The sequence below is a fragment of the Symphalangus syndactylus genome, chromosome 23, assembly GCF_028878055.3.
Source record: "Symphalangus syndactylus isolate Jambi chromosome 23, NHGRI_mSymSyn1-v2.1_pri, whole genome shotgun sequence".
NCBI lineage: Eukaryota > Metazoa > Chordata > Mammalia > Primates > Hylobatidae > Symphalangus > Symphalangus syndactylus.
The window spans coordinates 78277122-78288788 of record NC_072445.2 but is presented as its reverse complement, the minus strand read 5'-3'; the positions used below and the strand labels follow the sequence as shown (position 1 = coordinate 78288788).

The following is an 11667-nucleotide window of genomic DNA, read 5'->3' as shown; positions in this document are numbered from 1 at the left end:
AGCCAAATGAACCTTTTTTACTTATAAATTACCCAGCCTCAGGTATTCTGTTACCGAAGCACAAAATAGACTAAGACAAAAAAATAGGTGAAAACTCACTGAAGATGTAGGGAAAATGGTGTTGACCTAAATCACTTTGAAAATGAATAGAATCTGTAGGCTGAAAGCAAATGAACTATACTTCATCATTGGATTCCATTTTATAAAGTTCTTTCCAACAGAAGCAATTGTTAACCATTGTAAAACCACAGCATCTGTATCTGGAATAAAACAATGACTTACATAACCTGCAGATGGTAGGAATCAGGCCTGTCACTGGTGAAGTGGGAGTTTACAAATTAGCAAGGCGAGAAGGCTAGAATGATTCATGTGATAGTAGATCAGAGGTGGAGACATCAACGTTGTAGGAAAAGAAAGAGAGATCAGACTTTACTGTGTCTATGTAGAAAGGGAAGACATAAGAAATTCCATTTTGACCTGTACCTTGAACAATTGCTTTGCTGAGATGCTGTTAATTTGTCACTTTGCCCCAGCCACTTAGCCCCAACTTTGAGCTCACAAAAACATGTGTTGTATGGAATCAAGGTTTAAGGGATCTAGGGCTGTGCAGGATGTGCCTTGCTAACAAAATGTTTACAAGCAGTATGCTTGGTAAAAGTCATTGCCATTCTCTAGTGTCAATAAACCAGGGGCACAATGCACTGTGAAAAGCCACAAGGAGCTCTGCCCTGGAAAGCTGGATATTGTCCAAGGTTTCTCCCCATGTGATTGTCTGAAATATGGCCTCATTGGATGAGAAAGACCTGACCATCCCCCAGCCCGACACCCATAAAGGGTCTGTGCTGAGGTGGATTAGTAAAAGAGGAAAGCCTCTTGCAGTTGAGATGGAGGAAGGCCACTGTCTCCTGCCTGTCCCTGGGAACTGAATGTCTCAGTATAAAACCCGATTGTACATTTGTTCAATTCTGAGATAGGAGGAAAACCTCCCTATGGCGGGAGGCGAGACATGTTGGCAGCAATGCTGCCTTGTTATTCTTTACTCCACTGAGACGTTTGGGTGGAGAGAAACACAAATCTGGCCTACGTGCACATCCAGGCATAGTACTTCCCCTTGAACTTAATTATGACATAGATTCTTTTGCTCACATGTTTTTTTGCTGACCTCCTTACAATCACCCTGCTCTCCTACCGCATTCCTCTTGCTAAGATAATGAAAATAATAAAAACTGAGGGAACTCAGAGACTGGTGCAGGTGCAGGTCCTTGGTATGCTGAGCACCAGTCCCCTGGGCCCACTTTTCTTTCTCCATACTTTGTATCTTATTTTTTTCTCAGTCTCTCATCCCACCTGATGAGATATACCCACAGGTGTGGAGGAGCAGGCCACCCCTTCATCTGCAACCCAATGTGGGTGCCTTTGTCTAGGGTGAAGATATGCTAAGAATGTGAGCATTGAGGACAGTGGATGAGAGATTCCTGAGTGCATCCACCGTCAGCCTTGCGGTAAACTTGTGCGCTCAGAGGAACCCAGGGTAACAATGGGGCAAACTGAAAGTAAATATGTCTCTTATCTCAGCTTCATTAAAATTCTCTTAAGAAAAGGGGGAATTAAAGCTTCTACAGAAAATCTAATTACACTATTCCAAACAATAGAACGATTCTGCCCATGGTTTCCAGAACAAGGAACTTTAGATTTAAAAGATTGGGAAAAAATTGGCAAAGAATTAAAACAAGCAAATAGGGAAGGTAAAATCATCCCACTTACAATATGGAATGATTGGGCCATTGTTAAAGCAACTTTAGAACCGTTTCAAATAGAAGAAGATAGCGTTTCAGTCTTTGATGCCCCTGAAAGCTGTGTAATAGATTGTGAAGAAGAGGCGGGGAAAAATCCAGGAAAGGAACGGAAACTTCACATTGTAAATAGGTAGCAGAGCCAGTAATGGCTCGGTCAATGCAAAATGTTGACTACAATCAATGACAGGAGGCAATATATCCTGAAACATTAAAATTAAAAGGAAAAAGTCCAGAACCATTGGGGCCATTGGGGCTAAAACCACGATGGCCACCTCCTCCTCAGCCGAGTAAGTGCTGGGGGAGGTAGCGTGAAACTAGGCTCGCTGCGACTTGGCTCCAGGCACTCATTATTGTCCAACCTACCGTTCACTATGGTGAAGGAGGAATTCAGACTCACCCTGCAGCTTCCTTTATAGGTCAAACAGTGGCCGCTCCCTAAGGAAAAGTTCGGGGTGCTACATAAAATAGTTAAAAAGCTATTTTAAAAAGGACATGTTTCACCCATTTTCTGTCTTTAGAATTCTTCTGTGTTTGTAATTCAGAAAATATCAGGCAGATGGCTCATGCTAACTGACCTAAGAGCGGTTAATGCGGTAATTCAAACTATGGGGTCTCTCCAACTCGTGTTGCCTTCTCCAGCCATGATCCCCTTTAATTATAATTGATCTGAAGGATTGCTTTTTTACCATTCCTCTGGCAAAACAGGATTTTGAAAAATTGGCTTTTACTATGCCAGCCATAAGTAATAAAGAACAAGCCACCAGATTTCAGTGGAAAGTGTTACCTCAGGGAATGCTTAATTGTCTAACTATTTGTCAGACTTTTGTAGCTCAAGTTCTTCAACCAGTTAGAGACAAGTTTTCAGACTGTTATTCATTATGTTGATGATATTTTGTGTGCTGCAGAAACAATAGACTAATTGTTACACATTTCTGCAGACAGAGGTTTCAAACGCAGGCCTAACAATAGCATCTGATAAGATTCAGACCTCTACTCCTTTTCGTTATTTGGGAATGCAGGTAGAGGAAAGAAAAGTTAAACCACAAAACATAGAAATAAGAAAAGACACGTTAAGAACATTAAATGACTTTCAAAAATTGCTAGGAGATATTAATTGGATTCAGCCAACTCTAGGAATCCCTACTTATGCCATGTCAAATTTGTTCTCTATCTTGAGAGGGGACCCGGACTTGAATAGTAAAAGAACATTAACTCCAGAGGCAGCTAAAGAAATTGAATTAGTTGAAGAAAAATTTCAGTCAGCACAAGCAAATAGAATAGATCACTTATCCCCACGCCAACTTTTGATTTTTGCTACTACACATTCTCCAACAGGCATCATTGTTCAAAATACAGATCTTGTGGAGTGGTCATTCCTTCCTCACAGTACAGTTAAGACTATTACATTGTACTTAGATCAAATGGCTACATTAATTTTTCAGGCAAGACTACAAATAGTAAAATTGTGTGGAAGTGACCCAGATAAAATCATTGTTCCTTTAAACAATGAAGAGGTTAGATAAGCCTTTATCAATTCTGGCGCATGGCAGATTGGTCTTGCTGATTTTGTGGGAATTATTGATAATCATTACCCAAGAACAAAAATCTTCCAGTTTTTAAAATTGACTATTTGGATTTTACCGAAAATTAACAGACATAAACCTTTAGAAAATGCTCTGATGGTGTTTACTGATGGTTCCAGAAAGGGAAAAGTGGCTTACACCAGGCAAAAAGAATGAGTCATTGAAACTCAATGTCACTCAGCTCAAAGAGCAGAATTGGCTGCTGTCATTTCAGTGTTACAAGGTTTTAATCAGCCTATTAACATTGTTTCAGATTCTGCATATGTAGTACAGGCTACAAAGGATGTTGAGACAGCCCTAATCAAATACAGTATGGATGATCAGTTGAATCAGCTGTTTAATTTGTTACAACAAACTGTAAGAAAAAGAAATTTCCCATTTTATATTACTCATGCTTGAGCACATACTAATTTACCAGGGCCTTTAACGAACGCAAATGAACAAGCTGACTTGCTAGTATCATCTGCCTTCATGGAAGCACAAGAACGTCATGCCCTGACTCATGTAAATGCAACGGAATTAAAAAATAAATTTGATATCACATGGAAAGAGGCAAAAAATATTGTACAACATTGTACTGAGTGTCAAGTCCTACACTTGGCCACTCAGGAGGCAGGAGTTAATCCCAGAGGTTTATGTCCTAATGCATTAGGGCAAATGGATGTCACACAATGACCTTCATTTGGAAAATTGTCATTTGTCCATGTGACAGTTGATACTTATTCACATTTCATATGGGCAACGTGCTAGACAGGAGAAAGTACTTCCCATGTTAAAAGACATTTATTATCTTCTTTTGCTGTCATGGGAGTTCCAGAAAAAAGTAAAACAGATAATGGGCCAGGATACTCTAGCAAAGCATTTCAAAAATTCTTAAATCAGTGGAAAATTACACATACAAGAGGAATCCCTTATAATTCCCAAGGACAGGCCATAATTGAAAGAAATAATAGAACACTCAAAGCTCAATGGGTTAAACAAAAAAAGGAAAAAGAGAGTAAGGAGTATAACACTCCCCAGATACAACTTAATCTAGCACTCTATACTTTAAAGTTTTTAAACGTATATAGAAATCAGACCACTACTTCTGCAGAGCAACATGTTACTGGTAGAAAGAACAGCCCACATGAGGAAAAACTGATTTGGTGAAAAGATCAAAAATAATACATGGGAAATAGGTAAGGTGATAACATGGGGAGAGGTTTTGCTTGTGTTTCACCAGGAGAAAATCAGCTTCCTGTTTGGATACCCACTAGACATTTGAAGTTCTACAATGAACCCATCAGAGATGCAAGGAAAAATGCCTCCGTGGAGACGGAAAACCCTCACTCGAGCACCATCAACTCACCAGGTGAACAAAATGGTGATATCAGAAGAAAAGATGAAGTTGCCATCCACAAAGAAAGCAGAGTTGCTGTCCTGGGCCCAGCTAAAGAAGCTGACACAGTTAGCTGAAAAAAGCCTGAAGAACACAAGGGTAACACAAACTCCAGAGAATATGCTGCTTGCAGCTTTAATGATTGTATCAATGGTGGTAAGTCTCCCTATGTCTGCAGGAGCAGCTGCAGCTAATTATACCTACTGGGCCTATGTGCCTTTCCCACCCTCAATTCAGGCAGCCACTTGGATGGATAATTCTATTGAAGTATATGTTAATAATAGTGCATGGGTACCAGGCCCCACAGATGACGGTGGCCTTGCCCAACCTGAAGAAGAAGGAATGATGATAAACATTTCCATTGGGTATCATTATCTTCCTATTTGCCTGGGGAAAGCACCAGAATGCTTAATGCCTGCAACCCAAAATTGGTTGGTAGAAGTACCTACTGTCAGTGCCATTAGTAGATTTACTTATCACATGGTAAGTGGAATGTCACTCAGGCCACAGATAAACAATTTACAGGACCCTTCTTATCAAAGATCATTACAATGTAGGCCTAAGGGGAAGCCTGGTCCCAAGGAAATCCCCAAAGAATCAAAAAGCCCAGAAGTCTTAGTTTGGGAAGAATGTGTGGCTGATACTGCAGTGGTACTACAAAACAATGAATTCGGAACTATTATAGACTGGGCCCCTCGAGGCCAATTATATCATAATTGTATGGGCCAGACTCAATCGTGTTCACAGGTCCCATCCATCTGGCCCATTAATATGGCCTATGATAGTGATTTAACTGAAAGCCTGGACCAGGTTCATAGAAGGTTAGAATCACTCTATCCATGGAAATGTAGTGTGTAAAACCCCCTTATATGCTATTTGTAGGAATCATAGATCTTAAACCAGATTCCCAAACTATAACCTGTGAAAACTGTAGATTGTTTACTTGCATTGATTCAACTTTGGACTGGCAGCACCATATTCTGCTAGTGAGGGCAAGAGAGGGCATGGGGATCCCTGTGTCCATGTACCGACTGTGGGAGGCTTCCTCATCCATCTATATTTTAACAGAAGTATTAAAAGAAGTTCTAACTAGATCCAAAAGATTCATTTTTACTTTGATTGCAGTGATTATTGGTCTTATTGCAGTCACAGCAACTGCTGTATGTAGACAACTGCTTGATGTAGACACTCAGCCATCAAGAAGGTGGAGCCAACTCCTCACTCCATAAGTGTGGGCTCTGCATAGTGACTTGCTCCAAAAGAACACATGCAGTATTGACAAGGAGAAAAAATAACTTCACAGTGGAGAAACCTGACAAACAGTAGCTCTGCCAAATGATCCAAGTGAACATCAAAGATGACAGTTCACCTTGAGAACATGAAGTGACAATGGGGGACATTCTACAAAATTCCTGACCAATCCTCCTCAGTACTATCAAGGTCATCATGAGATGGAAAGCCTGACACACTGTCACAGCCAGGAAGAGCCTACGTGATGACTACATGTCATGCGGGGTCCTGGATGGGATCCTGGGTCAGAGTAAGACAGAACTAAGGGAGTCCAAATGAAATATGAACTTTAGTTAATAATAGCTTATCAGCCAGGCGCGGTGGCTCAAGCCTGTAATCCCAGCACTTTGGGAGGCCGAGGCGGGCGGATCACGAGGTCAGGAGATCGAGACCATCCTGGCTAACACAGTGAAACCCCGTCTCTACTAAAAATACAAAAAATTAGCCAGGCGAGGTGGCGGGCGCCTGTAGTCCCAGCTAAGTGGGAGGCTGAGGCAGGAGAATGGCGTGAACCCCGGGAGGTGGAGCCTGCAGTGAGCCAAGATCCCGCCACTGAACTCCAGCCTGGGAGATAGAGCAAGACTCCATCTCAAAAAATAAAATAAAATAAAATAAAAAATAAAAAAATAAAAAAATAGCCTATCAGTATTGGTTCATTAACTGTCACAAATTATGTAAGATATTAATAAGCCATGTGAGACACACTGATAGAAGATGTTAATGAGAGGAAACTAGGTTGCGGCTACATGGCAAATCTCTGCTTTTTTTATTGGCAATTTCTGTGTAAGTAAAAAAATGATGTAAAATAAAACTTTATTTAAAACAGTTATATTTTTTAATGCTTCCTTGTTTAATTATTTATGCTGTGAATTACTAGTAATTGACATTGTTAACTAATCCTGTTTTTTTAAGTAAGAGCATTATGACACAAAAAATTAAACAGTGCAGACTGATACATAAATCAAAACAAATGTTCTTTACATGTTTTCTGTTACAGTAGTAACACATATGTGTAAGCTTCATTATCATATTTTTTTCTTGTGCTGTGGTTGTGTCCTGGGTTCATTCTCTAAAATGCTGATCACCTTAGACCAGGAAAAAAATAAACTTACAGACTCTGCTTCAATTCATGGCTAAATATTTTCAAAACAGTGATTTTGTAAAAATACGTTCCAACGGCAAATTGATTCATTGTGATGAGATCACTTATTCCAAAGACTTCTTGTCTTTATTTTGTTCCCATGCCTACCTTTTAGCCATAATACAACAGAATCAAATGTTGGCCCTTGGGAAAAAATATTCAAAGAAAGAAAGAATGTGAACAGAACTTACAACCATGATGATTCAATGTTTTACCACAATGCTTTCTAAAACAGAAGAGTGTAAAAGGATATTCAAAGTCAATTTCCTCGGAGAGGCTTTGCAGAAAATGAGGAAACTAGAGAAATAAAAATGGCAGGACATTCTACGGGTGATTTTCGATGTTGCTATGTTTTAGGGGAAAAAAATACTTTACCTTTTAAAGAATCACAAAGAATTATTGGGAACCCAAACTCTGGAATGTTTGCAAATTTAATTGAGCTTCTATGTAATTATGTCTATGTAGCTAGGCATGAAGTTGATGGTTTTTTAAAAATCTATGTCTTATTTGTGCAATAAACTACCCAATAAATAATTAATGCTCATAGGAAAACATGTTGGACTTTGTGAAGGGAAAATAAATCTTGGGGACCCAAAATCACAAAGCTAAAAGCAAAAGTCAAGCTGGGAACTGCTTAGTGCAAATCTACCTCCCATTCTATCCAAAGTCACCCATCTGCTCACCAAGATAAATGCATATCTGATTGCCTCATTTGGAGAGGGTAATCGGCAACACAAAAGAATGAAACCATTTGTCCCTTACTTACCTATGACCTGGAAGCCCCCTCTCTGGGCTTCTTTTCAAGTTGTCTCACCTTTCTGGACTGAACCAATGTACATCTTACACATATTGATTGATGTCTCATGTCTCTCTAAAGTGTATAAAGCCAAGCTGTGCCACGACCACCTTGGGCCCATGTTGTCAGGACCTCCTGAGGAGGCCTCATGGGCATGCATCCTCAAACTTGGCAAAATAAACTTTCTAAAAAATCTGAGAGCTGTCTCAGATTTTCAGGGTTCATACATGTAATGTAGGATGTCAATGTTTATAAAACAGACATTATTCTGTCTACTATTACAAATATGCTGCCAATTAACCTTAGGCTTTCTCAACAAAATGAAAAATGATGAGGTACAAACAGTATATGTAAACTTAAATAATGTTGCAAGTTTTAATATGCCTACTTTTCAATTTTTCAATACTATTTTTACTACTTTAACACTGTAAGAAAAATGAGTAATTAAAACATGAATAAAAGTGTTTACAAGGGTTGCACGTGTTTCCTCCAGCCTCTGCCCATCCCCAGCTTTCATCCCAACGGTGCTGATGGTGACTCTAAGCATTTCTCCTTTCTCTATATCAAGATATCTCCCCAGAAACAAGCCCAAATCTTACCATATGTTCTGGCACGCTATGGTGATGAGCAGTGGTGAGCAGCTGAAGCCTCAAGGAAGGGATGCTTTTGTAAAACAAGACTTGTAGAATATAACTTGTGAAAGTAAAGCCTATGGCAGAGTTCGTCCTCAGCACACGGGGAGCTGACAGGAAGCTTTTGCCTCACCTTCCTCAAAGGCCTGCAGCCACGTCTCCCCAGGTCAGTCTTAAGGACAATGAAACTCTGGTCTTCACTGTAGACACGCTACCACTGTAGACATGCTCCAAAGCCATGGTGACCCACCTTTGGGTGGGTCCTGAGGAGAACAAAGCTCTGGTTCTAATCCTAAACCTAACCCTGTCCCAAGACTTTGACCCTGAACCTAAACTCTGATCCCTACCCTGCTCCCTAATTCTCACCCTTACTTTGACCCTGACTTTGATCTTGACCCTGATCATGACCCCACCTCTAACCATACTTCCAGCCCTGACTCTGACCCAGATCCCAACCCTAACCCTAACCCTATTATTATCTTTATGATCTATCTCTAATCTTACCCTCTAGCTCTAAATAGCTGTACCCAACAGCACTTTTTATTTATTTAACTTCTTTTCCTTGAATTCTCTAAGGATATCCTAAAGGAGATGTCATTATGTATTTTGCATTCCCTCTAAGTGGTATGGCTTCAGATGTGAAGTTCTAATCCTTTGCAAGACATAAAAAGTTTGGAGGGTAATAGTACTGGGTTGTTAGGGATGCATGTTGGCATTCATGATAGTCATTGGTGCTGTTCTCCAAATATTTTCAGTTCATTTTTTATGAATGAATTCTGACTGTTCCATCCTACCTACTTAAATTTTTGCATGGCCACATGACTTTTTTGTTTGTTTGTTTGTTTTTTGCCAATGGAGGTGAGATGAAATAACATGTCACTTTTTCAGAAGAGATCTCCAAGAAACAGAGTTCTATTCTGCATGCTTTTTTCTCTTTTCTATAGCAATGGGGATCTTATTGATGGTCCCTCCTTCGGTCTGGATTCCTGTGTTAGGATGACACAGCACAGAGCTACCTCTCACCTGACCCATGATGAGATGTAAATAAATGACGAAGATTTTTGACCCACTGAAATTTGGAGGTTGTTTGTCACCACAGTTTAACCTAGCCCCCATTGACTGATGCAGGGCTGAAGAATGAGTCCAAACTGGATCTGGACAAGACATGTGAAGAGCACTCCAGGCTGAGTAAAATTCAAGTGTTGTCTGAAAGATAACAGTGAGCACAATATGTTATTGGGGTGGGTGTGGGATAAATAAGGTATATCAGGTGAGAATAATGAGAAACTCAACTTTAAAAGATGGTGCTGATTTGGACTGTGGAGAGATCCAAATGCTCTGCTTAGCATTTGACATTGTGATGGATGAACCACTAATTAAGAGCCCAAAATGAAGGCTTGGGGTAAACATCTGAGGGTGTCTAATATCCCAACTTTTCATCCTAGAATGGGCAGAGTCCTTGACCCCCTTCTAGGGAGACTTCCAAAAGAAAAAAGACCTGCATTTCTTCAACAACGCACACTGAGAGACTTTCCTGCTCTTTTGACATGTGGCTAACACTCCTCACCTTTCATTCTGTCATCAGTGTTTCAGGGAAACACCTTTAACTCTCTATGATTTACAGGTTATTAAATGGCCCTTATAATTCCCTCCAGGGGTGGAAAACACTAATGATGATGGTGTCTGAGCTCACAGCAGCAAGCAGGCATGTGTGTTCAGCAGCCATGTGGCTCATTGCTAGGAGCTTACTAAATAAAATATTCTACAACATTGCTTAACACAAGGGGAGACGCTCCTGACTCAGAGGGTTTAATTGCTCACCTACTTCTTTTTCTGCCCTCTTGGGCTCCTAAAATGAAAAGAGCACTGGGGTGATAAATTGAGTCAAAGGGGTGCCAGCCGCATCAGAGCAAAATAGATTCCTAAAAAATCCCTGGCCTAAGATGACAGCCTTGGCTGGATACATTTGAATGTGCTGATAGTGGACATGGTAGAGTGAAGGTGGTTGAAATCTTCATATTAAAGAACTTCCACCCAGATTGCAAGAAAAGAGAGAGGAATGGAGATGGCAGCACGAGTTCCTACAATAAAAGCAGATGTTTTGAGATCAGTTATATTTGTTCTGAAAAAAATACAGAAACCAAAGTTTAGCCTGAGGCTACAATTAATTGGGCAACAAGCGAGAGGCACATATGGCATAGACAGATTTAAACATTTCTCCCTTATATTAATACAAGTACTAAAATTACAAATATATTGATTCCAAATAAAACAAATATTTAAAAAACATAAATATTTTAGCATGTTTATGGAATCTACAGTAGTTTTTGAAGGAGATCTCACAAACAGGTTTGGTTTTTGAAGATTAGAACTGATGGTCTAGAGAATTCATTTCATTCCAGAGAAAGAAAGAGATGAATTTCTTAGGTTCCTTCAGGAATGTGTCTAGCTTTGCCTAATCTTTGTTTGAACTATGGATGCAGCAGAAGAAAACATGAGGATTTCACAGATTTAAGGTGTGAATGGGCTACAAGAGGCAATTGGAAATTCTTTGTCATTGAAATGACAAAGGCTGCTGTGAAAAAAGCAGAGAAAGGGAATTTTTTTAAAAAAAAGCAAACAACAAAAACAAAAACCCCACAAAAAAGCAAACAACAAACAAACAAAAAACAGAGGAAGTATTCAAAACACACTGGGCTGTGACTGCTTCCAGGAATGGGCTACAAGAGGCAATTGGAAATTCTATTTGCTTTGCAACTGTGAGTTTTCCAGCCTGCTTCCTTTCTAAAGTATATTACTTTGTTTTTGGTTCATGAAGTTATCCATTTCTGTTTTCTGGAACAGCTATGTATTTTCTTTATCTATCATCTATCTATCCACCTGCCTATCATCTATCTATCTATCTATTTACTATCTATCTTTTCTACCTTTCGCTATCAAGACCTGGGGTCAAGCAGGATAGAATTCCAGTGTATGTTCACTCTACCATTTAAAAGAAGAGCTCTTGTAGGCGTTCTCCAACACATCATAAACCTGAGCTTTCTAAAACAG

At 39.8% G+C, this 11667-nt stretch overlaps 1 protein-coding gene across 1 annotated transcript; it reads left to right on the top strand.

The window, feature by feature from the left end:
* The first annotated feature begins 5006 nt into the window (after positions 1 to 5006).
* LOC129489353 (endogenous retrovirus group K member 5 Env polyprotein-like) lies at positions 5007 to 5615 on the top strand. The gene has a single exon (XM_055291822.2). The coding sequence runs from the start codon at positions 5007 to 5009 to the stop codon at positions 5613 to 5615; it is 609 nt and encodes a 202-aa protein (XP_055147797.2).
* Positions 5616 to 11667: the final 6052 nt, after the last annotated feature.

Excerpts from the sequence above, each read along its gene's own strand:
- LOC129489353 (XM_055291822.2), top strand. The coding sequence starts at position 5,007 with ATGGATAATTCTATTGAAGTATATGTTAATAATAGTGCATGGGTACCA.